Source organism: Wasmannia auropunctata, unplaced genomic scaffold (assembly GCF_000956235.1).
Source record: "Wasmannia auropunctata unplaced genomic scaffold, wasmannia.A_1.0 LD336002.1, whole genome shotgun sequence".
Classification (NCBI taxonomy): Eukaryota; Metazoa; Arthropoda; class Insecta; order Hymenoptera; family Formicidae; genus Wasmannia; species Wasmannia auropunctata.
Window position 1 is genome coordinate 809,500 of NW_012026888.1, and position 27,447 is coordinate 836,946.

Genomic DNA, 27,447 nt, shown 5'->3' on the forward strand with positions numbered 1-27,447 from the left:
TGACGACGACGACGACGACGACGACGACGACGACGACGACGACGAAAACGGCGGCGGCGGCGGCGGCGGCGGCGGCGGCGACGACGACGACGGCGACGACGACGACGGCGGCGACGACGACGGCGACGGCGACGGCAACGGCGACGGCGGCGACGGCGACGACGGCGACGACGGCGACGACGACGACGGCGACGACGGCGACGACGACGACGACGTCGACGCCGCCGGGAAGCAAAAGATTATCGGTCGCGTCGAATACCCGAGCCTGTTCGTAGTAGCGGTGTACATCAGCATTAGTTGTAGTAGTAATAGTAACCGTAGTACACGTCGCGGACTAATCCTGTCGGTCTGCACATCGTGAACATCCAGTGAAAAAGCTCGCCGAGGTACAGCAAAGAGAGAGAGGAGGACGTAGTGCGGGAAACGGAGGGAAGAGAAAGAGCCTGGTGGAGGATCGAGTACCGCGGTCACACGCAGGTAGGTCCATCCAGAGGGAGGCATCGGCAAGGAGCCGCTCCTCATCGCCGCTCCAACATGACCCAGCCTTAGTACGGCTCTCCTGTCGTACACCCTCCGCGGCGCGACACGACACGACACGTAGAAGAAGGTGGTGGAGGAGTCGGAGGTGGTGCTGGCGGCGGAGGGGGTCAGGGAGAGGGTGGAGAACGCCGAGGAGGACGGAGAAGAAGAAGAAGAAGAAGGTGGCGAAGGAGGAGGAGGACGGAGGCCTCGCTAACGACGGCGAACGTCCTCGAAGGTGCGAACCACCAACAGCAGCACCACCGCCGACGACGACGATGATCGTGACAGGCAGTGATCGGCGTACATGTTGGAGGCGGAGGCGCCGATTGGCGTTAGTGACTCTGCTCTCCGCGGTTTTAGCCTTCGCGATGGGCCCCTCGTCGTCTTCAGGCCACAGACCGGCACCGAACAGCCAGAACACATTTCATACCACTACGAGTAGCACAACCATGCCCATTCGAACACAGCTAAGTAATGGTACCAGCGTGTACGATAGCCGGAACAGCGGTGTCAACGTAGCAGGTCTCGACGGGCACAATAGGACTAACGATAACGAGACAGACATCAAGAGGCCGCTCTTCCCCGAAGATCTGTTCACCAACGATCAACGGCGCCGCGGCGCCGTGATACTCCACATACTCGGCGTGGTGTACATGTTCGTCGCGTTGGCGATCGTTTGCGACGAGTTCTTCGTGCCGTCGTTAGACGTGATCATCGAGAAACTCGATATCGCCGACGATGTGGCCGGTGCTACTTTCATGGCGGCCGGTGGATCGGCGCCCGAACTCTTCACATCGATCATAGGCGTGTTCGTGTCGTTCGACGACGTCGGTATCGGCACTATCGTCGGCTCCGCCGTCTTCAACATTCTTTTCGTGATCGGCATGTGCGCTATATTCTCGCGTACGGTGCTATCGCTCACATGGTGGCCTCTATTTCGCGACTGCACTTTCTATAGCGCCAGTCTGCTCACCCTGATCTACTTCTTCCGCGATAGTTACATATACTGGTATGAGGCGCTTGTGCTTTTTGGATTCTACTTAGGATATGTGAGCTTCATGAAGTGGAACCAACCGATGGAGAAAATGGTCAAAAGGGTACTCTACAGAAACAAGGTGACCCGGGTCAGGTCTACCGATCAGCTGATGCCCTCGGTATGTACGCGGAATGTATATACGCGAACCGTACATTCGCGATCTAGGAAAACGTCTGACCCTGTCTTTGTCTACTTTTACACCGATCGATCAGTCTGTCCTGTTCTACGATTCCCCTCTCACTCTATTCCCCCACGTCGTGTCATCTCTTTCCATCCATCAACCCCTTTCGTATAGATACATGTCACTGCTGTACCGCCGCCTCTCTGTCTGTCACGCGCTTTCCCTCTCCAACTATCTATCCGTCCGTCTTCCTTTACTATAACCCTATCTCTATACTTTCTTCCGATTTCCCTCTTTTTCTCTCTCGCTTTCTTTCTTCACCCCCTACAAACATATACTTGCACACAGCTCTCCCCTTCACCCCTTATACGCTACCGTGACTTTATATTTCATGGAGAAGCATAGCGTCGCGTGACTTCACCTACTCGCACGACCGCTCGTGGGCGGTGTTTTGTCTCGTAGACGGACATTGCCACGTTTACTTTTTTTTTCCTCGCGGTTTTTCATTTTGCGTTTGAGGATGAGACTAACCGATGAACCTTGAGCACAGCGTGGTCAAGAGGCACGACCTTGACCAAATCGCGGAACTTGTATGACAAATGGATGATCAAACTGCGCCCTGATTTAGCCCCGATAGCAGCGAGTTTCTCTCTTTTATACGTTCTATTTTACGTTCTAGTTTATTAATAAATAAATTGATAAATTGATGTGCCGAACTCGAAATCCACACAAATGGTACGATAAATCCGAAATTGCAACGAAGCACATTCTTAACAATATTACATAAGTGCATGAGAAATATATGATAACTGTTGCTTAGCTTTGCACAAACTTGGCAACTTGCAAGTGCAGCTTTTTAAGAAGAAACTGATATTTGAATACAGCTGACAGTCCCGAATGCATTTTGAACGGCATCAATCATAGTTCAAGACACGTGACCTGCTTACCTTTCTCATGTAGGCCAAGGGAGAGATATCGAGATATATCGATTGTTGCACTAACGGTTCCCTCAAAAAACTTTCTTTTTCTCATTATTTACACATGATTACAAACGTAGATTCTTCTATTTTACTTATTAATTTTGCACAATATCTCTTTTTTTTTATCTCCGTGATCTAAACTACATATAACATTAAATGGCAGCGACACAAATGGTTCTTATTCAGATTATAAGCGTAGATTACGGGAAACTATGTACGCTTCGGAAAAATAAAGTTTATTCCGGGCCGACTTTCAACCGGTCTCAGTTTCGATCATCTTCATGCGTGAAACTAGCACGCTGACTACTAATGTTTATTCTGGTTGTAATGGTGTCTCGTACAGAGAAGCGCGATTCATAAGCGGAGGAAGAGTCGTACTCAAGGTCGTCAGAGACGTCACGAGCACTGTGAGCTCCTCCACGTTGAAGTTTCTTTGACCTGTCGCGAAAGAGTGCCTTACCGGCGGTGTACAAAGGCGAAACAATATGCGCCCCCGGACTTTATACAAACGTAGAAACTTTACATTATGGGAAAACTAGCTGTTGTGACAACATTCAGTGCTAGCACTGCTAGTGTAATAAACTCGTATAGTGGACGCGTCAACGCGTTGTCAGCGTGAGTTTTGTTACATTCCGAGTCGTCGATTGCATTATCAGAATTAAACGTGTATTTTTTTCGGTCATCGTTTAATCTCACGAGGTCAGCTAGTGATTGAGACTCAAATGTTGCATCATCTTCAATTTATGCCGGAGACGAGACTTTAGTCTACCGGATCGTCGCGTCTCCAAGATGTTGGTGTGTAAACGAATGTCATACGTTTTCGTAACGACCATTGGCGATCGATTTGCTCGCAAAACCGAATGATTGAGAATCTTTCAAGCCAACGCTTCGTGGCAGAGGACGTTTTTGTGCCAATCGATTTTGAATCTTGCGCACGTAAAAAGAGGCAGACTGCTAAGTGAAGAAAAAATTCGTTATACGAAGGACACTCTTCGTGGTAATGACGATTCCGAAAGAAGGATTCCTCTTTAGCTTAACGCTTGGGAAAATGTGTTAAACTTTAATGATATAAAAAAAATTATACAACACTTTTTTAAATTGTATAATAGATTAATAATTCGAATGCATCTCGCATATATATAAACACACATGTTTTAATTCTAATATTCATAAAATTAAAACGTCTCTTATATTGCAAACTAATGCATCTTTGATATTTGTGTGGTGTAAAATGAAACTTTACGGATCTCTTTCATTATGGTTACGGGACGATAAGAATTCAAGTTTCAAGAAAAACTGTCCTTCCTTTAAAATCTGTCTCTATTTCTCTAATTAGAATAAGGTACAGCTATAAAAAAAAATTAAACATATGTTATAAACAAAAATAACTAGCGCGAAAGAAGTTTAAATCACATCAATAAAAATTAAATATATTTATACGCTAGAAAAATAGCTGAAGTTATATTAGATTTTTGTTGTCAGTTTTTAACGAATATCTAATGGTTGTTTGATTTTGACTGATCTATGTATATTGAAAATTAATTCTGCAGTTTCCTGCATCCACACTAATTAACATTATTATTTCTGTACACACAAAAAATGTGGTAAAAACTGAAATTGATGTCATTTATTTATTCTGATGATCACATATTCATATTTATCACATATTAATATATATATTATATATTATATATATATATATACAAAAAAGATTTTTTAAAAGATCTAATGCTCTTTTAAAGGTGCGAATGAAATTAGTTATAATTGTTATTTCATATTCTAAAGTTCATGTTATTAAGTTTTAAACATTAAAACGCACATGCGTCTGTATAATATATCGAATACATACGTAACTTTCATTGATGAAAAAATGTTCGTTGAAATAATGTATTTTCTTTTAAAGTTGATAAGTATATAATAAATAAAACAAAGTGATTTTGCGATATAATAATGTATAATATATAATATATAATGTATAATGTGTGATAAAATATATAATGAATAATGAAATAACTTTGAAACAGCCAAGTTAAATTTAAAATACCGAGAAAATGTCGCGATCCGGAAATACGTAATCCGCTTCTTCGAAGTTGAGACGTGGAAATCTGTTTTACCTTTATTCGTTTCCCACCGGTGTCGTTTACGCTGACACTCGGGAAGGCTTAACTGAAATTTATCTTTTATTCCTGCATGGCAGTGATGGTTTGTCACAGAAAATAAGAATACAAAAACTTGTAAGCGATGAAAGCGCGGTATTGACGCGACCCATCGATCGATTGGAGAAAGCTCTCCGTTCTTCCTTAATTTCACAGACTCATATTATTTCCGCTTCCAGTGTCGCTAATATTCCGAAGTACGGAAATATGCTCCTGTCAATCACGCGGAATGCCGAGAGTGCGAAATATATCTCTCTTACTGACACTGACTGGTGATTATTAGAAGACCGCAGCTCGCGCGATAACTGCATAATTGCGTCCAACTGACAAATGATTGAAGCATTCCCGAAAGTACCTGCATTAGATTTATTGCAGTGGCGTGACATACTGTTTAAACGATTCCTAAACAATTACGGTGTGTGAAGTATTGCACTTCAAATAATTCTGATATCACTGTTAATTGATCTGATAACATTTTTCGTAAACTGTATCCTAAATATATCGTTCTACTATTACACGATAATATCGCAGAATCTCGCATTATTAATTCATAATGGCATTGTATATGTTTAATTATACATAAATTCTAAAACTATATACCGTTTGAAATGAATCGATGTGAATCAAAATTATTAATACTGATAAATATAAATATAACATATGAGATAACGTTACATAGTTAATCATTGTCTCGCATTCTGTACGCACATTACGGTTAAACACGGCGCTTAACACCTTGCGTGCAAAGTGCTATCTCGACTCGCTCAAAAGTTCTTTTTTTCCTACCGTACGGTGAACGTGCGTCCGAGATTATAATTAGACGCTGATAACGTTGTGTCTATTAATATCAAGTGTATTAAACTAATTTTGCGTGTAATATCAGTATCGTGACAATTAAATCGAGATCAGGGGGATGCGATAAGAATGATATCTATGGCCGCGTAGACGTCCATAATTGCATAATAAATTTGTTAACAATGTAAATTATTTTTATGCTGATCTTAACTGCCTTCAATATTATCGCACGAGCGTAATCGTTTCCACGAGACCGATGCTAAAAGCGCTGATACAACCTTGACTCATCATCTTGCACAAAAAAATAAAAATTTCAACGGCATATCATTGGCTTTATTAAAATAGATACTATCTAGATCTAGACTAGATGAAGTTGTACACGCGCAATCGTACCAGCTGCGCATATCCAATTGAACTTTTAAACTAGCTGTTATTAGCCTTATTGTTCTTTCTGCAGAATGATACCGTGTGCGAAACTCGCGCGAAATGTACAAGAGAGACGGCCGTTAGCAATAGAATGATTAAAAGGCTTGATTAATATGGCCATCACGGAACTGATTCGGGATATTTTAAATTCTACACCGCCACCGCGAAAGACTTTATGCGAAATCCAATAACTTCGCCGGATGAGCGTCCGCTCGTGGCGACGATGGCCCTCCCGGTAATTCTCCAGGCTTCCGTTTATCCAGCCCTTGCAATAAAAAAAAAACACTCTCTTCTTTTTGACTCCTGAAATCTTACTCGGAGGAGTTACGGCATTGCAGTGCGCCGCAGAGGCCCTCTCCACCCATCGTCGAATCGATTCGACAGAGGCTCTTCCACACGCTTCCAGTCACGGCGAACGCCCGTGTGCAACCGTCGGGTGCTCCAGTACACTCCGCTCTTTCCTCTCACTGAATTATAACGGTCGACGGCACGTATATACACGCGGGGGAGCATTACATAATGCGCCCCGGTGGGTGGCTGGGGGAGGGGGGGAGAAAAAAATTTACGGGCGAGATAGCACGAATTTAGTCATCAACTTGAGCGACCGCAGAAACCCTCGGATATTTTACGGCTCGTGCCTGAAACGCCGAGCACGTTACGGGAATCCCGTAATCGTTATTAAATTCGGACGTAGACGTACACTAGACGTAAACGCCACATAGCGTTCATTGCATTTTCTCGAGACATTGTAGAAAAAAAAACGTGTTTACAGATGTTCATGTATACCGTCATCATAAATGTACTAGAATAATTAAGCGTATCGAACAATAAATGGTAGCTAACATTCAACAGATTTCTTAAAGGATAAGCAAGGATTGGAGAAGAGCAACAAAAAAAAATAGATAGAAGTGATACGTCACTTTTAATTATCAAGCATCAAAGACGCTTTACTCAATTAGCTGTCGATTAAAACCTTTAAGAATGTGTAAGAAGTTCTCATGTGTAAGAAGAGCTCACTTAAAATTGTTTAACTATACTTTTTATTCTTCTCACGGCGAGTCTGATATTTTATTTATTATATAACATTTTATCGAATAAAGTTTAGAGAAAAGTTTTCATATCGATATTTTTAATCTTTTAGGCATATAACGGAGTTATTGAAAATACTTTATTGTTACCTAGGTAATATTATACTTTGATAAAAAAAAAATTTGTTTGTCTGTTTAGAACATCGATATAGCCCTGCGCAAACAAAATCAATTATCGTTGAATTCAATTGAAGACATTTAATAAAATACACTGAAATATTTTTTAATTTCAGGGATTCACTTCTGGAATGCACAGCGTATCGTGCACGCTAAATCACGCGCTCTTTTTGCTTAATCGGTTATCGCAGCGTAACGGATTACGAGTTTGTAAATATAGTAAATGAGCACATCGATTTAATTATTAACGCGTTGTGCGCGCGCAGCTAAGCATAGCTTTTTTTACTGCCACAGTCTCCGCATCTCATCTCCATCTTGCTGCAACAATTTTGCATTTAAGCGACAAGTAAACGGTAATTGTCGCCAGTGCTGTCAATTATTCGCGCACGAATATTTAACGGCGATCGTGATTTAACACTTGAACATGGAACTTATGTCGGCAGCTTATATTGCAACACAGCGACAATTTTAATGGCATATCTATATTTTTGCAGTTACAATTCTTGGCGCAAGTACAAACGCAGCGTCCGCTCAAAGTATTAATACTACTGACGATATCGCTCTGTGCCTTTGTCACATATAGCGCATAATAATTAACAACCATATTGGTTTCTTGTAAAACCTCGACCTACTTTTCTGCCGAACACCGAGTACGTACCTCCTTTGTACACTGCCATCGAGCATATATTTCTTTAATCTTTTTTTAGTACAATGTCGCGTTCTCTCCCCGTTTTAAAGATTACTCAAACATCGCGTATAATATACACGTTTGCGTGTTTACCGTATGCAAAATGGCTCTATTATCAAGAGTAAACCGTTTCGCAAAACGAAAGAGACATACTTATTGCTAGAAATTAAATATTGTAATTATATAAGCTAAACTCTATAGTAAGCTGTTACATTTTATCAGTAAGTATCGGAGTAATACTTGCTCAACGGGCATTAAGCTTAATGAATATTTGAGGACTCGGATTATGAAACGATAGGCGATATAATAATTAAGCCAGTGCGGCTTGCAGTTTACCTTAATTAATGTTTCGCGATAACGTTTGCGATACAGTTTTCATCGATAATGGAAATAGTAAATTTCCCGGATGGAATATCACTTTTGAAATATCGCAGCCCCCTGTCCCGTCAGTCGACATTTTTTGGCGTAGAGAAAATCGCGACGTGGCACGGCGCGGGAGTTTTCGCGATGGAAATATGGAAATCGAGGGCGCGGCCTCGCGCGCACGATGGCGCCGAGCAAATTGAACAATAATCCGCAGACTCGGCGGCCGCTGGGTCAGCTGTAATCGCGCTTGGGGTAAGTGTCGCGCTAAGTGGAACGTGACCGTAGCGAAATAATGACGCGATCGTTAGAAAAAGTCACAAGTTCTCGGTCCAATCAGGAGAACTGATATGCCCGCGAACTCCCTCGAATGCGAGCGGATCTGAAAAGGTCTCCCTTCTTCCCCTTTCGTAATAATTCAAATGTATTTAATGCTCACCGCGCGATAGTCGGATACTCCTCGACGTTGAACTTTTAAGGCCAAAGTCGGGGCGAGTTAATTTTACCGAGGATTTCAATGGCGTGTGCTCAATGGCCGGCCGATATTATAGCAATCATTATATACTACTGATAAACTTATTTATTATGATATTAAACGATATCTCTCTTATATTTAATTAAATCTTTAAGATAAATATTAATATGCGCGAGAGTATTAAAAGCTTTATCCGGCGAAATGAAAATTTCAGCAAGTTCGATTGGCTGATTAAAATGTATGCGAGACCATCTCGACTTTAAGTACTTTGCAAACGCAAACTCTCTCTCTCTCTCTCTCTCTCTCTCTCTCTCTCTCTTCCAGAAGTATATACATACATATGTTCAGACTGAACCGCTTTCGGAATGTTATTATTCCTCAAGTGAGCGCGCGGCGTATAGATATAGGTCGGCCACTGATCGATGCGCTCGCGATCACAACCTCATAATTGCCGTCGTAAATCTTCCGTCATAATCTGCGCCTTTGTCTCGTAAAGAGGAAAAAAGGGAAGAGAAAATATTCCTGCCACAATTGAGAATTAGACCGTCCACGAAGGGGGATTTCTTCTGGACCTAGAAAGGGGTTCAGAGAGTCTCTCTGAAAAAGATAAAACAATAGAGACGATGAAAATTATATTGGCGTGCACGTCATGAAGCGTGTTGTGCTAAATTGTACGATAGTCCGCCGCGTGGATTGCCGGTAATTGCCTAGTATTGTTACAACTCGAATCACTGGAACGCAATTCCATCGGCCATAAAGTGATGGTTCTACTTCCGAAGTGACACATATATGCGGCCTCTCCGTGAGGCGTGATGTAGGTCAATATCACTCTCGCACCTTCTTTTTACTTTTAATCGGTGAGCAACTTTGCGCAATGCGCTTAATCGTAATGATCTTTTAACGAGAGTCAGGATTTTAACAAGGCTAATCTCATTAAAAACTTATACGTAGTTACTCTCGTGCGCAGAACACGCTCGTGTCGCGACGCTCGTAAATGGCTCACGTGTAGAAAAAGTTCTACATTTCTAATACTTCAAACATTGTCACCATTGTCGTATTGTTTACTAATTAATATCTTAAAATCAATTAAAAGGGAAATTAAGCAAATAGAATATTTAATCAAATTATTTTTAGCAACGACTACCTGGTATATTCGCCTCTTTCACAAGTTAACATTTTATTCATATGCTTTGAGTTGATTGCGGAGAAATGAAAATAAACTCTCTCGGCTTACACTAAACGAGCTTTAAAGATGGCACATTAATCTTAGCATGCGCTTTCTATGAATGTCACATGTGTTTAACTATGAAGATTCAGACACCGTTTTAGTTCGTCAAAGGGATTTTATTTAGTCGCTCGTTGGAACGTGTTGATTAAATTATAAAGCGCTCGCTTGAAGTTTTCACTCGTGAAGTTTTACTGTGCTTACGTAGAACGAATTATAAAGCGTAACCATTCTCTGATTGATTGCCGATTTCGAGAAAAGGTTATTTTGGTCGAAGAGCGGTTAAGAGATTTTATTGATTCTTCTTAGTCCATCGTTGTCTGCTCCCCGTATTTTTCACGCTGATGACTATATCGATCTCACGGAGGGTTTCCAATCCGGCCGTTCATTTTACTCGAGATTATCCTCGAGATCGGGACGCTTAAAGAATGCCACGAATTAATCAAGAGAGAAATTATTGTTTTGAAACACTCGCATTACGCATAATAATATTTCTTCTCCGTTTGCCGACGGCGACGGCGAAAGCCAAACGATTTATTTACTCGAACAGGCCCTCACCATGAAAAAATACGCAAGTACCAATCTTTGTCATTTCTAACACTTGTCCCTTTGTTACGCTTTTTTCGCGCGCCTATCTCTTCATTCGCATTTCTCAGCGGCTATTATGTCGTAACCCGTCGCGATTTATCATTACGGGATACTGCAATAAGTACAGCTTTGATGTTTCTGGCATTAAATTGCGTTAAACTAGTTTGTCTCCGCTCGAGTTATTTTAGATTTACATCCTCCGTAAAATGTCATGCCGCGCATTACCGCAACAATCGGTATCGCCGCAACTTTGGTGTTTCCTAATTAAATATATTAGATCGTTCAATCTTGTCGCTGCAGCGCTGCTCGGGCAAACGGCAGAAAGCTCGTTGGTGAATGAGCATCATTATAATACGTACCGAGGAAGGCAGAATTTAATGCAGTTTGACTTTTCACAAAAGACAGCAAACCGCTTATCTCTCTATTCTCGTAGGCATCCCGTTAATTAACGAAGCGTTTGCAGTCATCTTTATGAATATTGGCTAAGTTTTGCTGAGATTAATATCGTCATTATTGCACTGCTCATGCCGCGACGTAAATTATTTTTCATGCATAGCAATGCATACTTAATAATCTTTGAAATAAATCCTTCACATATTCTCAATGGTCAAATGTTTAAAATGTAGAAAATTGACTTTTTTAATTATCTAGGTATTAACGTTGTTAATATTAGACACGTATTAGCAGCATGAAAGAGTATTTAATAACTGAAAAGATATGATGAAAGTATATGTCAGAAATAATTGTTTTATTGTAACGCAATTTAATGTAAAAAAGTCTGCGGGTCAAAAAATGAATTAATTAAAGCCTGCGAGTTAAAAATAGATATTTACATATTTTTCGACAATGAAAATAGCAAATATTTGTACAACATGATTACATCCAGTCGAAATAAATGTCAATGTTGAATATTAATTCGCTCGTAACCCGACGTTTTTCGCGTCGTTTAACGGGTGACATTACTTTATTCTGACAATAACAACATTCACTGTTTACCATCTACCGTTCAAACTTCGTTTTCAACGACCCAAAGTGACAGTAACTTGTCTTGAGGCCATTACGCGTTCACGCCCGCGTGAAATTCATCTTCCAGGGCAAGTGCTTTAATTAAATGTCAATCCGATGTTTTTCGCATCATTTGACATCGGTCAACATCGCTTTGCGCGTCTCGGGCTTTAATTGAGGAAGCGTTTCAAATCAAGCGCGTGTAGCTTTTACATTTTTGAAAAAGCATATGGCTTTTTTTTTATATATCGTATGCATGTCACGCCGCATTCCCACACTCGCGGTAAACGTTACTTTTGATTTTTTTTTTCTTTCATGCGAGAAACACCAAATCTCGAAACGAATTACCAATGGTCTGCCCGTGACAGCGCATGCAGCATCACGGTACTTACACGAACAAATATTTTTATATAACGTGCAAACTGTGCAGGGGCACACACATACACACCCACGCAAATAAAACGAAGTCGTGCGAGTTGGATGATAAAGAATCGGTTTATCAGAGGCTATATGTATTGCAATTGCAATCGCGATAACTTTGAATTTCGTCTGCACTATTTATTTTAATCACTGTAAGATTAGCACTTTCTAGTGTTACTCTCTTAATTATAAACAAAAATATAGATGCACGAAAAAACTGCTCCTGAAAAAATGATCCTTAACGATTTTAAAGACAGAGAGCTAAGGTTTCTTTTCTTCCCCTCTCAATAAATACCGATCGAACGTGCGCACTTTCAAAGACATGGTCAGACGAAAATGCAATTAGATTAAGCTCGGACGCTGCGCATTTAACGAAATCATACGTTAGAGATGAAATTCGTTTATCGAATCATTGCCATTTGGTACATTGCCATTCCACATTGTTCGAAGCATCAACAGCAATACATGACATATTATACGTACTTTATGAACACGAGAAATTTGTGCATTATGTAAGCTTGTGCAACGTGCAGCCGTGTCGTGAAGGAAGAGTGACACTAGAAAAATATGTAATCGAGAGAGCCACGAAGTCACGAAAAACTCTCACTGTCTAGCAACCATCATTACAGTCTCCTAATTTGAAAGTTTCAATGTATGTACGAATTGTAATTGCAAATTTGTGACTGTTGGCTTTTCTACGATCTCACATACTTTTCTCGGTGTTGTCTGTGTATACCAGTCGATGTTCAAGCTTTCGTAAGCACCGCATTACTGTTTAACTGTTTGTTAGTGTTATCACACGAGCTGGCTAAGGAACATTAACTGATTGTCGTTATTGTGATTGTAACTGAATGTTTCTTGCTTGCAGCACCAGAGCGCCGCCCAGGCATTGGTGAGTCGCATGTCTCTTTCGTTCCTTTCTTCTGTCTCTGATTCCTTAGACTAATGGCAGAGAACGAGACGTAACTGCCGTAGTCGTGAACGCAAGGTATGTAAGGCAGAGAAAAATGTATATATGTAACCGAACAATAACCGCAGACTCTGTAGACCCTTATACGTTTACGTTTTTCTCTGCCTTACTCTATATCCCATACGACTATGATAGATGTAAACGCTAACGTTTTGTTCTTTGCTATCAGCCTTACATGCATATCTTTGTGTATATCTTTCTATCGCTATTCCGTTTCAAATTGCTGAAATGGCCAATAACCTTTCTCTTGGTATGTCAAAATTGCGTTTTGTAGATAGGTATATTAATTTTTGTTATATAAATATAACAAATGTGTTAATTATTATTGATTAAGCCACGAGAAAGGGAGGATGAAATTAACATTAATGATATTCCCTTTATTATAAATTATAATCAGAGCTGCATTATGATGTAAATGTGTAGAAAGATGTGTAGAAAGATGTGTTACACCATCAACTTATTTGTGAAACGTGTCCTCTGTACATATATATATAGTTCTGTGTATAATATGATTTTTTTATTCCACACGTTACAACAGAATATATATATAATTTAATTTAATTTATACAAGTAACTTAAAATTTAAACAAAATATTACACAAATATATATAATTGAATGATATAATGGTATAATCATTAAAATAGATTTATTCATATACATAGAAAGTATAGAAACATAGTATTATTCTCTATCGTAAAAAAAAGACGATATTACATTATTTATTTTTTACAATTAATATTACATTGCAAAAAGAATAATGTTCTCAGATGAAATAAGGTAAGCTGGATCAAGAAACCGGGAAGTTAGAAACTGAACCTTTAAACTTTGTGAAAGCGCAACGATTTTTACGCGATGCTCGTATACCAACTTTTAACAAATTCTATCAAGATCGAGCTCTCTAAACTTGTTAGCTTCTCTCTCTCTCTCTCTCTCTCTCTCTCTCTCTCTCTCTCTCTCTCTCTCTCTCTCTCTCTCTCTCCTCCCCCCCCCTCTCTCTCTCTCTCTTTCCGAAAACATCCTAAACATCTGAAATCTAATTTGTATTAATAACTTCCGCGATCCCATGGTTTATTTTATAAAACATGCAATAACTTTTATTATAGGTATTCTATCGCCAAGTTTTAAATTTCCTGTTTAGAACGCAATATTACTTACACTTAATTACTTAAACCAAGACAAAGGCATTCAACGTTGCCTTTCTTTCTGTCCTTGCGACTAAATTCTCGACAGACACGACGAACAAGAGTAAATAAACTTGATTGTAAAATTCATGAAGTTTAATTGAGAGACGAAGCTAATGCATAATTACATTTATACGTACGATCATGTGCCTGCGCTTAATCAATACGGTGTTCAACTTACTGAATTACACTGAGCCGGAGATCGCGGTACTGCACAAAAATAACTCATCACTGTATTTCAATGAACAATCAGCGAGATTGTTTCGCGTGGTCGATGAAAGCTCGCGCCGGTCGGTCCGATACGAGGTGGAGGCGGAACGACGGTCGGATGCACGTGAATGTAAATCTATCTGCAGCTTCGATGACCTCGACTCGCTTTGATAAATCTTCGGCGAAATCGGTGCCGATTTTCCGAAGCGCGTCTCCGAATTCGTCGAGGAATTGCAGCGGCCGGGCCGGCGGGTGATGCTTATTCTTGCGTGCGCGACGTCAGATGATTCGTTGCACACCACAGGATGCAACAGCTCCTCGTTGCTCGCTGTAGTACGAAATAATTTACTCCTGATGGACGGCGCGGAAAATCCAATCGCTCGGATAATTGAATTGTCGGTCCGATCGGAGGGAATCTCTTGCAGCCTTTCGCAAGATCGAGCTTCACTCTTTTTTTTTTGCTGGTGCGCGCATCATCGTCCGAACGCGCGGCTCCGGCCAGCCGTTCCTTAAAACAAGACTTCCGCAGAAGAATTTCCGCCTGACGAATTTTAATTTACACGACAGACGTCGCCGGAGATACGAGATTGTTTTACCTTGAACTCTTTTCCTCCTTCAAATCTCACTAGGCCGTGCTCGAGTTTTCAAAATGAGATCACACGTTATTTATGGAAGCTCGTTTAATGATTAAACATGAGTTCATCCAGTCACTTTAGATTGAGAGATTGCATTGGAAGTTGTTGGAGAATAATAACCGCGTCCGGTTATGCGACTTCGAATCGTTACGCGCAACAATTTGAAAGAAACTTCGCTATGTTTCACACTGATAAAAGCAATCGCATTCGCTGAACCTAAATCTCAATTAAATACAAAAGCGTCGCGTGAAATAACGTGACAACTGCAAAGTGATGCGAAAGTTTGCGATATTAAAAGAAAATTGAGCAATAACGCGAAACGCGCAGGATATAATTTGTCGAAGATTTCGTCATTTATTGTTCCGTTATCTGGAATCCCGTTCGAGAAAGCGCGTGCGAAACGATTTTGTACGGAAACACGAACTGGGTCGGAAGTATTGTAAAAGTTGTGTAATTGCGACCCTATCGACTCGGCTGGGATAACCGATTCGAAATGAGAGACTTCGGCCGGACATTTCTCCAGCTAGTTTGGCGCTGCTAGAGCAGCCATAGAGTCGCCGTAAACTTCTTCCAATCTGAGGCTTTCGAGTGGCCTCTTTCCAGTCCGCAATAGCGGATCCCCTGGTTACACGTCGGTGTGACATGTATCACCATTAATTTTGCACGGCCGTGATCGAACGTTTTGCCGTAGTTGAACGTTTTTGGAAAAAACACATCGCAATAGATCCCGCACTCTTAGAACATCGTGCGTTATGTGTGCAGCATGATATCCTGAATGTACTCCTCTCTGTTTTTTTCTTTTTGTATCTTTTAATCAAAGTAGAGACGCATTTTATGACATACAATTGGCATGTTTCAAAGCTCATCAATTTTTGAGAAGACACACATGAAGTCGAAACGAAATTCATTGTTGTTCCTTTTCCACGGTGAGTCTCTCGCTATACATTGTGTTTACTTTGCGCCATGAGAAACTGTCATCGCAATACCAGCGTATTTTCTCAAAATGTCAGCTAAAATATTGAGGTGATTTGGTAATACAAATAATATCGTATAATTTTATTTGCTATTTGTCTTCAAGGAGAAAAGAAAATCGTAACATATTTCACAAGTTTGTTTCAATATATGTAACACATATTGTAAAATAATTATCGTAGATATTTTTGCAGTTTGTTTATTAATAATTAATAGCTGTACAGTTTATTAAAAGGTTTTCATATTACGACTTCATATTAATAATTTTCATATTAATAGTTTTCATATTAATAATTAATAGTTGCACAGTTTATTAGAAGGTTTTCATATTATGACTTTCACAAAGAAAAAAAATAAAAAGAATCGTAACATTCTCATTTTAGAGTTTGTACTAATATAATACATTAAAATTAGTTTTTAAATATTTAAAAAAATCGCGTTAATTTTATTTTATAAATTTTAAACATGTTGTATTGTGTGCGTGTGTGCATCCTCCAATTCCCAATAGACATTTTAATTTATAACAATTTATAATTTATACAATATCTACACGTGCGCAAACAAGTAAAAAAGAAGAACAAAATCAATTGGACAGAGAAAAATTAATGTTAAAAATTACGAAAATAAGAGAAGAATGATTGGCATTTGCATATTGGCTGAGAACTTGTTCCAAAATCAATATTTGATATTTCTTGTAAATATTACGTATAATTTAATGGAAAATTTTATATCATTAGAAATGTATTGAACTCGTTACCACATTGTATGTATATCACTCACTAACAATAAGTGCAATATTTTCCTTTTCATTTTTCACTGATTTTTCCATTCAAAAATATTAAATGGCAGCGTGAGCTGAAAACGTCGCGTGGATTACGCGAATATCGTAATTTATTCGATCACAAAGCAACAACAATAATACATTCACTACTCTAAATGTCGAATTTAATGCCCTCAGCCCATTTAATTAAAATTTAAAAGACCTTTCTATGCATTTTGATTGCACATGCAAATTACGTTACCGCGCGCGAACACGCCGCTGTCAATATATTTTGCCTGCGTATATTATTATTTCAAAACTATGCCGTCATACGCACACTTTCTTGCAGGCTCGCTTATGTATCAATGATTTATTTATATTATTCCAAATTAAGTCGCTAACAGTAATCTATCGCGTATAGTAATTATATTTACTTTTCCAGTACTCGTCCGAATACTGTTATACGTACATGTATATATCCTTATTGGACAAATATAACGAGAACAAAGATTGCTGATTCGCGAAAAACGTTCTTGATCAAATAAAAGGTAGCTCGTTCGCTCGTTCACATTGAGCATGCAAATGAATACTTCAGCTTTGCCGTCTAAGCTAACTTAAAATTAAAGGGCTAACGTAGAACTTAATATGCAAGCAGTCTCTTTATTTAGTCATGTACAGTTTTATTAATCATTTATCTTCTGACACGCAGATTTCTCTCTCTCTCTCTCTCTCTCTCCCTCTCATTCTCTTTCTTTCTCTTGCTTTGTTGAACATTTTTGTTTTAGCTTATTCTTCTACAATTACCTTTTATTTTAATTATGTTAAACACACATTAAGGTTAATAATAAAACTCGATTCAACGACTCTTACGCTTGTATATTTGAACTATCCGCAACAGCAGAAATAGAATTTATTGCGACATTTATAACTTCGCTTTTAGAGGTATTGTCGCCAATGACGTTCTAGATTTAAACGACGACGCTTGAAGTATATTATAGTATGACGCAGAATGGAATTTTAAATTACAATTCTGTGATATAAGATATTGACTATGTTATGCACGTGTGATGTAGTGACACTTACGTATTTTTGTCGCTTATTGGTGTCTGTAAAGTATATACAATATGAAAATATTTTCATATTGTATATTCAACTTTGAAGCTTTACAAATATTCCTACAAAATGTCTCTCATTCCCCCGACCATCAATTATTATATTAAATTAGTTTAATGTAATTCGGTCATTGCATATGTACAAGTGACAATCCTTTCGCGTTCCACCAAAGATTATAGTCACCGTTCTGCAACTATAGTTAAATAGTTTACTTGTATATATACAATGAACCATCCAATATGTGTTACGTACATGCTCGAACTCTCGGCGTTTTAATATTAGCTACTGGTTCAAAGTAAATTTTCCAATTCAGCATCCAGTCTCTCGGTTGCTACATCGTAAAAAGAATAGTATATAATCTTTCAATATATTTTATAATAATGTATGATAATAATACGATTGCATCGATATAATTATCACTTGATTTCGTCCGTCACGAAACACAAAACGCGTTATTATAAGTTGTCATAAAAGCAAATTTAATTAACACGTACTTTAATACGCGAATTATTCCGTTCGGCAATTAATCGCGAGTGCTGCTTTAAACTTTATGATAATTGTTACAGTTAGCGCTAATTCGAATTAAGTACGTTTATTTATTCATGCTTTTTTTACAATGCACATTGTAAATGTCATGTGCCAACGCATTATTGTGTCTATTCTTTAAAACAGAGGATTGACAAGACTATACTCGTGCTTGTAATATATTATACTGACATCTGTCTTTATATAAAGCTTGTTTTGTTTTCTAACTGGAATGATTTAATGGAGATTTAATTTTAACAAACAAAAAAATCATGCCTGTTTCGTTCTCATATGTGCTCGTAAGATATACTTGATCTTACTACAAAATGAGAATGTAAGAATGCATATATATGGAGTATATCAGCATTACATCGCATTAACTTAAAATAAAAAATGTGACATATTTTTAAATCTATTTAATCCGTTTAGTAACAAATTACTATTATAAATAAAATACGCTCTTTTTACACAAATTTCTTATTTTATCGTCTGTAAAATAAATTGTTCTAACAATAAGTTTAATACATAAATGAAATGGAAGGGTAAAAATTACATTTCTCAAATATATAGAGAGAAAAATGTCTCAAGTACAATAAAAGTATTTCTGTATGTATGTAATAATAAATTTAATCTCAATTTAAAATATCGTCTGGTGTAATTTCAGAATCGAGAACTATTAAAACATTACGCATTCGTAAATTATGATCATTACTCACTCATGCTGATTCCAAAAACATTCTGATACAGTTATATACCATGTTACAAAAACTGTTTAATTTCTTCATTTTTTACAAGCATCATCCATTTAACTCTTACAAACACTTATAAGATAAGTCTTATGAGAGTTATCAGTAATTATATTATGTTATTAAATAACATATATGTGCGAAATATCGTTGCATGTAGTGACAATATTAATCTTATTATCTCTTATTAAAAGGACGATATTTCCACTTCATATAAGATAGACTTCAGAGACTCTAATTCATTGACCAAGTTAAATTGCAGCATTGGCGAACCAACGGGAACGAATCCAATTTCAGTTAAAAGAAACTTTGTAGCGGGAGGTATCGCGTAGAAGCGAAAGAGAAAGCTGTGACATTTCCCAGAATAAATACGCTGAATACAAACAAATTGCCCTCGACATCCGTATACATTTTTTCACGTGCACCGGTTTCTTTCCATTTGGGGAAAACAGTTTTTTTCCAGATGTATTATCTTTATGAGTGAGCTGTATACATTCGCGATCTTTCAAACTCCTCTTTTACGAGCGCCCTTAATAAACTTATGACCCGCGCACGCTTTTATCGCCGACTTCACGTTAGTGCGGGTATCCCAGGACAGCAAGTGGGGCGTAAAATTTCCGCAATCACCATCGTGCCAATATTGAATTATATGCAAGGAAAAAAACGCGCGTGATATATATAAATATATATATTGTACATAATTTACCATTATGGACAATTTATAGTAACAAAGGATCACATTATTTGATTTAGTATTTGATGATTTTTTGACAAAAATGTTATCTTTGTTTCAAAATCGGTATTGAATGTATATATATATATATATATATACATTCAATACCGATTTTGAAACAAAGATAACATTTATATATATATATATATATATATATATATATATATTTGACAATTCTTCTTGTTGTTTGTCGAGATCCCATTGCAGTTCCGAGCGGGTATATGTAGATTGAACGTTATATTTTAATATCATATTATATAGATCGATTCTCTCGCGATGTAGCGCACGGCACTACATTATAACGTTATCGTCCATATCCTTAGAATAGTATGATCTCCGTCGATTGCTAATGTATAGGTGTTTTCGAGCGTAACCACTATACTCACCGATAACAGGCCATTAATTATCACATCGGAAAACAGATAATCGCATGGGAGAACATCATCCTGCGATATATTGCGCATCGATTTTATCGTGCTTTTTCTTGCGTTATTGAAAATATCGCTACTGTGTTTACGTAATTATTATACCTTTCTTCGTATTATCAATTTAATCCATGACAATTGATAATAATTCCAATCGACTTTGATTGAGATTTTCATTGAATTCGTTGAAATTGAATTTGTATCATGCCAAACAACTTTTATATCAATTTGTTCGTATATCGTCTTAACATGTAACTTTTTACACGATGTAGATTTCCTATAAAACTCTCTTTATCGAACAATAGCGATTATCTCAATTTTGCTCTATGGCCGGCACGGTCGCTATATGTCCGACCCGATTTCTTTTATTTTAGACTCACTTTTATGGAGAGCAGGTAGGCAGTTTTGCGGAATAAGCTACCTAACTATCGAATGCAAACTTGATATGCGTCGCTAGCACGAAAATACTTGGAAAAGTCGTAAAACGATATATCTAACGTGAGCGGAGAAAAATACGAGGCTTAGCCTCGAGAAAATATACAAGTGCGATATCAGTGTACCGTTACTGGCGCACGAGCGCAAAATCAATTTTGTTTAAAAACGGCCGATGATATAGCTACACGATACGCGATATTGCGTTAACATGGAATTTTCACCGAAACGATAATGGAAGCGCCGATAAGATGAGGCATTCTCGAAAGTAAGGCGAGAAGCGTAATTCCTGCGTAATTCTAATTAAAATATTGCACGGGTATATGGCTCCTTAATGACTTTGCAGAAACAGACGTTGAGAAGACAGAAAACAGAAATTGAGAAGACGTAGCGCTCGCGTACATTAACGGTTTAGCTCTGCATTTGACACGCAGTTGTGTAACGAAGACTTGTAACTTTGATGCAGAACGGTTTCGTAACGATAGTTATTGTTTCTAAAATGCAAATTACAACTTTGTTCAATCCTTGACAAGCGTATTATACGAAAGCGAACGATAATTATAACGGAAAATAACGATATATAATTGCATAATATATAAATTATATTGACAATTGCAATTATTATGTTTTAGTTAACTATAGTTATAATTACATATTCTGATTATGAGGAAAGAGCTTTTGGTCATAATGTATAATCTATATATAATAATTATACGTGAAAAAGATTTTATTACAATGAGAAAGCTTATTATCTTAATAGAATCTGAATAGAGCAGAATCTTCAACATATACATATAATATTTGCTTTTAATTTATAAAATTTTACAAGATTAAAATTTTATATAAAATAAAATTCTATAATCTAATTTTATAATAGATGCGATAGTACATCAGATAATAGCAAACAGAAAAAAAATTTTCTAATTTATTTATAAAATGTATTTTTTAACATTTATTATAATTTTTAATATTAATGCGTTATTTAAAAATTATTTAATATACTATTAATTATTATTTGAAAAATTGCCTGATAAGCAAGTATGAGAAGAATAAAAAATACACATTGACAAAAATAGTTTACAATCTTCGTTTCTTGAAACGAGTTTTGTTATCGTAGAAGATATTAAGACCCAATAATCAAGTACAGTCACGAACAGCTGAATAATTCCACGGTATTACTTAAAGACGTTTCGATAAGTTCTCCAATATTGGTAAAAGGAAAGCGCTGATTTACGAAATCTCGAGACAGATACATGCACAAACATATGTACGGTGCGACGGTTAAACCAACTCGTTAAATTTGCCGAGAGTTCACGTAAGCTGCTTACTCATCCACGTGCGCGTAACTTAATACGAGCTAGCGTCACAAGCGTAATGTCGCAGCTGACAACCTGTCGTGTAGCAATCTCTTTCACCGCCAATGATAATATTCAATTAGAAGGCTTAACAGTCGCATGCTTTTCCGTAAGATCGTCTTTATCAATGCGCCATGACGTTTCGGAGCAATTTCATCTCCCGATGTGACACACACAGACGAAACCGGTGCTAATTAATGCGCTTGCATTTAATCACGACGTGAATAATAACAATTATGCAATTTCCGCGATAAGGAATACGGGCATGTATATCTCAGATTCGGCGAGAGAGTTACCCCCGTAACTCTGTGACATTGCACACACAAGCCAGGGAGGATATTGTGTTTCGAGCTATTCATTATTTTCCCCTGTATTACCGTGAACCATCTGATTCCGTGACGAAGGTCCATTCGTTCGGCGCTTATTCGAAAGTTATGTTCACGGGCGAAATGTCTCTCCCCCTCCCTCTCCCTTCCCCCTTTCCCTCCTTTAATTTTCCAACGCATCGATTTTTGTGAGTCAGTATTCAGGGCACGAAAGGATTCGACAGAGAGAAAGAAAGAGAGAATGGCACGCATCCTCGTTCTTCGCCCTTGGAAGGATGCATTGATAACTTCCGAGAATTCGCTGTGAAAAGTTCGTCGATTTCTGTGACTCGATGTTACCTCGTACGCGCGAAATGCCATCGATCGTCACGACGGATGGATTTCCATTTGGTAAATCGATTGCGTGTCTCTCGTAAATTCTCACTTCCAGTTAAGTGACATTCGCACAGGTTTTACATTTGTCAGGCTTCGTGATCGCGTTAGGCGGCTTGCAATTTGCTCAACGTTGAGTGATCGCTTGGACATTAGCGATTCTCATGCATTCGGTCAGTCTTTCTCTTTGAACGTATTACTCGTATTTCTTTGCTGGATAATTAATATTTCTTTATATTTATATGTACAGAGTATTAAAATTATTTTCTTTTACAACTTGAGTATATAAATAGCATTATTCTATTAAATATAAGTATACTAAATTGATATTAAAAAAAGAAGATAATCAAAAGTAGTAAGTCTCATTGATAGTAAAATCTCATTGACAAGATATGACTGAATGGCTCTGTGTTTCGTGCAATAACGAACAATTAACATAAACGGAACGGCCGAAAGTTGTGTTCGAACTAATGCTAAAACGCAAATTTTGCAACTGACAAGATAATCGTTTGAAATATAAAGAGACCTTTGTACATGGATGCAGACATCGGCGAAAGTATACGCCGAGAGAAAGATAGGAGCCGTGCCAATTTTCAACGGCGAGATCCCCCGAAGACTTCAGATACCTTTGTGTGCTGCGTCCGCACTCTCCTGCCTGCCGTTCGACTCGATATTACCGCAGGAGTCTTCCGGCCTACTTGACGTTATAAAATATTGAAGAATGAGAGCAAATACCATCGGAAGAACAGTCAGCGAAAATTCAAGGACGAGCCTTTCTTCGCCCGATATCTTCGAAATCTGCTTGCGTCTCTTCGCGGCTTCTTTTTTTTTTACGTTGAGCATTGCAAAGAAGAAACTCGCGGAACGATTTCAATGCACAGACAGCGCGTGGAAAAGCGAGTTATCTCGTTGTAACGTAAGTCACACCGAGAATTGATGAAAAATGTAAGCGAATCGACAAGATGTAGGTGGAAAGTTTTCGGAATCGACGGATCTTTTCTTTAACCCGATGAAATACTTGATAAGTCGACTCAAGTTTCCTTTGAGTGCAGTTCTAGAAGCGAGGAAGTTACGAGACCAGCGCAGATGGTACGGACTTCCCGTGGCAATCGTTTATGTGACGTCAATCAAGTATCTGGGATTTCGAAACAAGGCTCCGCTTCGCGACTCGGACGGCGATTAATTACGGGCCATTAATACCTACATGAAATAATTTTAATATTGAAATACTTTCGAAATCTGAATATTTTAAAAATATTAACTCTCGGCTTGCATAAATCGTGTGGAGTTTCTGTCATTTGGAAATCGACAAATCTCTCTCGAGTTATTTCCTGTACTGCACTGGAAACGCGTGCGGGACAACAGTGTGGCTTTGCTGCGAAAAAAATCGCATCATCTAATTAGAAAGATACGAGGAAAGTTGTTCGCGTGCTTCACCCCCGCGAGACTATTAAATAATTCGTCAGATAACAGCATGCTACAACCGCACGAAGGCTTTCGCTTATTAATTCCTCTTCCCGCGAGAATGATAATTCACGTTGCGCGCGGTAGCATTATAGATAATCTTATCACAAGCCGGGCATAAAAATCAAACAGCTAATGGGTAAAGTTGGCAATTAGCGGAGTGATAATCAGCCTGGTAACGCTATGCGCTAATGAGTTGCGAACTATTCGATGTACTCGACTAATCAGCAACTATAAGTATTATATATATCCAAATGTATGCCATTTATATATGCCATTATATATATAGAAATGCAATATATATTCATTCATTAATAATAATGTGTGAATGAGGAAAGTTAATATTGTTATTGCGTGTGAAAAACGTTTTATTATTATATAATTTTATAGCAAGTTTGCATATTTATTCGGGCGTGCGATTGACGTTTAGAACAGCGATAATTTACAGTGGATGAATTATGATTTGTGTCAAATGAACCAAAGATTAACAAATAGAAAGTATCAGCAGTTTATAATAATTACATCAATCCTAGTAATTGTAGCAATCATATATAGAGCGATATCGTGCTATTAATTAATATGCGCATGTCTCGCGAATAAAGAAGCCCATAGATAATCAGCTTACGCACGAAACGCGCGTGCAAGCCGTTATTTTGCGTATAATTACTCTATGATTATCTCTCCCGGTAAATCGTTATCATTAGAATTCGCGAAGCGTTGTCAATTTCTAAAGGTGGCTCAGAGTTACGTAGGATTTAATAATCCCCCCTCCCTCCCTCGATTTAATAATAGATATGCGGCGCATAATTGTAATCTCCTTTAAATATTTGAGTGCTAATCCTCCGAAAGTTGTCGCAGAGCCGCGGCGCACGACAATCCCGCGCCGTAATTTCTGCGGCCACACGCCACGCCGCCGCGCCGTCTCGAAATTCAAATCGGGCACCGCAGGCGCCCCTGGTAATTAGAAAGTTCATTACCCCGACAACAGAGAGTGACAACGACAGAAACCCGTATCTCCGCTGTCGCAGCAGCACGGCGACTCTGCGAAGAGAGGTCTCTCCGGCTTTGCCGCTTTAGACTCGCGCAACTATCTGCATTCTCGTATCATCGGCACTCGTATCCGCCATTGATGGCAAAGCCCACATGCATTTGCCCGGCTGGAAAAGCCACCTCCTACGTCCTACGGCACACAGAGACTCGCTCGCAGATAACAATGTCAATTGTAACTTAAAATACAAAGCGTATACACAATAAGCAAGGCGTCGCGCTGCGAATATTTCACATCCGCGCAAAATGTTTCTTTTCTCCCTCTCTCTCTCTCTCTCTTTTCTTTTGGAACGCAGCGCGCGTTCTTGTCTCCTCGCGCATCAATTTTTATCATTTTGTTCGCATTCACTCAGGCGAATCGGCAACCGTTTTAGATTTAACGTCGGGACAATCCCTCAAACAGGGTTATCACGTTTCAGATTATTACAGCAAGGCCGCCCGATTCGATTACGCATTATGAGATTCCGTGAAGCGGCGTCAAAATCACACAATATATTCTGGGCGCAGGACATGTCCGTAATATCGTTATCGGCTAACGCAATTTTCACGTAACATCTTCGTCGCTTAGAATACTACAAGCTAAATCAGGTTTCATTATTTAATGAAATTACGACCACAGGCTAAAACTCTTTTCCTCAAAGTATAATCGATTCACGTGTATATTTCCGCGTTCGATATTATTACACACGCGATAATCGCTGAGATCAATTTTACTTTTCCGTTGAAAATCAAAGAACGCGTTTCAGTAAAGAGAAAATCGATCTAAATGTTTGTGGAAGGTGATTTGATTGTGGTGGAACACGACGTTCTCCAAAATACCTCTCGCCAAATCTTATACGTTTGCACGTCATAACTCGTTTCGTATATTTACGATAGTTAACGTATCGCGCTGTCAGTGGCAGCGAGCTTATTCCGTAAAACGTTTACAAGTTGTAACATGCGACAACCGCGACTGGCACAATGTCGCCCCGGAATAATATCATTATTTCGCTGCGCCGTGGAAGTTATTACGGGGACACGATTCACTAATGCGCGTCGAACATCATTCCTCGAGTTTATTTCGCCGTCGTCGTCCGACGCTGGAAATTCCGTCGGAAAAGTTGGGCGCCGATACCTCCCCTGGGGGGAGAAGAAGGGTAATTGGAAAAACGTTGTGGCATTTCGATGAACCCGACGGACGATAACACACACGTACACAACCACGTCATTATTTTATTCGTTCGAACTGCGTGCATTGTCGATACCGTTCTGACGCGCGGCTCGCGTGAAGTAACGTCTGTGAAAATGACGTACGCTCGCGTGAATCCGTCGAGAACGAGAGAAGATATTTACTTTCTATCTTTCATCCTCCTGGGGTGCGTTCAGGAATTCGCGGTATCATTTTATCTTTGTTATTTGCCGAGTGTTGAACAAGGATAAAATGATATCTAGATGCACCTGGGCGAAGTTCCTGAACGCAGCCCTGCGAAAGAGGTGTCCCGCAAATAATATCGTTGCGCGACAACGAACGTCTACGAAGGAAAGCGTGCAATCTAAATATCTCAACCTGAAATTAACTCTTTCTGCATCTTTAAGGGGTTTGTAAAGTGGAAGTAATGCCCTACGCTCCGATTCTATACGTTCAGAATGGAAAGTAATTGCAACGCGTTTTGCGAAATAATCAAACCACTTTATTCATGAATAAGTAAACTTAGAGGCGGCGTAATGTGCTACCACTTGGCCTAAGTACACAACCGCGTGATGCTTAAATATTGCGGTGGCATTTGTTACCACGCGGGCTGAAAACCGTCAATTAACGTTCTGACCACAATATCATGGTTACTAATTGTAAACATGAATTTTAATTCTAACAATCTTCTCTGTTCAGTGCGCACACAAATCAATTTATATTCCGGAAGAGATAAAAAGGTCGTACACACATTAATGATTCTGATTAGAAGAAAACGTAATCATTTCTGATCTTCGCGAGTTAATCGCAACCATATAATCTATACAAAAATGAATTGCAATAAAAGAAGGATGTATAACAATCGAAAACTATAATTTGAAAAAATAGATCGCGAAGCGATCAATGCAAAGCATAATGCAAAAATTATTCAGAATATTTTTCCATGGATTTCTGTGTTTTCCACATTCCTTTCCCACCGAAAACAATAGAACTATGGAACAATGTAG

The 27,447-nt window shown here is 38.7% G+C and overlaps 1 protein-coding gene across 1 annotated transcript in view; it reads left to right on the plus strand.

Moving 5' to 3' along the window:
- The first annotated feature begins 1,090 nt into the window (after positions 1 to 1,090).
- Positions 1,091 to 27,447, plus strand: part of LOC105453162 (sodium/potassium/calcium exchanger Nckx30C) — a 56,949-nt gene continuing 30,592 nt past the window's right edge. Inside the window, exons 1-2 of the mRNA XM_011694897.1 lie at positions 1,091 to 1,676; positions 12,874 to 12,897. Of these exons, the coding sequence (XP_011693199.1) occupies positions 1,176 to 1,676; positions 12,874 to 12,897 (525 nt within the window). The 5' untranslated portion in view covers positions 1,091 to 1,175. The remainder of the gene's footprint in view (positions 1,677 to 12,873; positions 12,898 to 27,447) is intronic.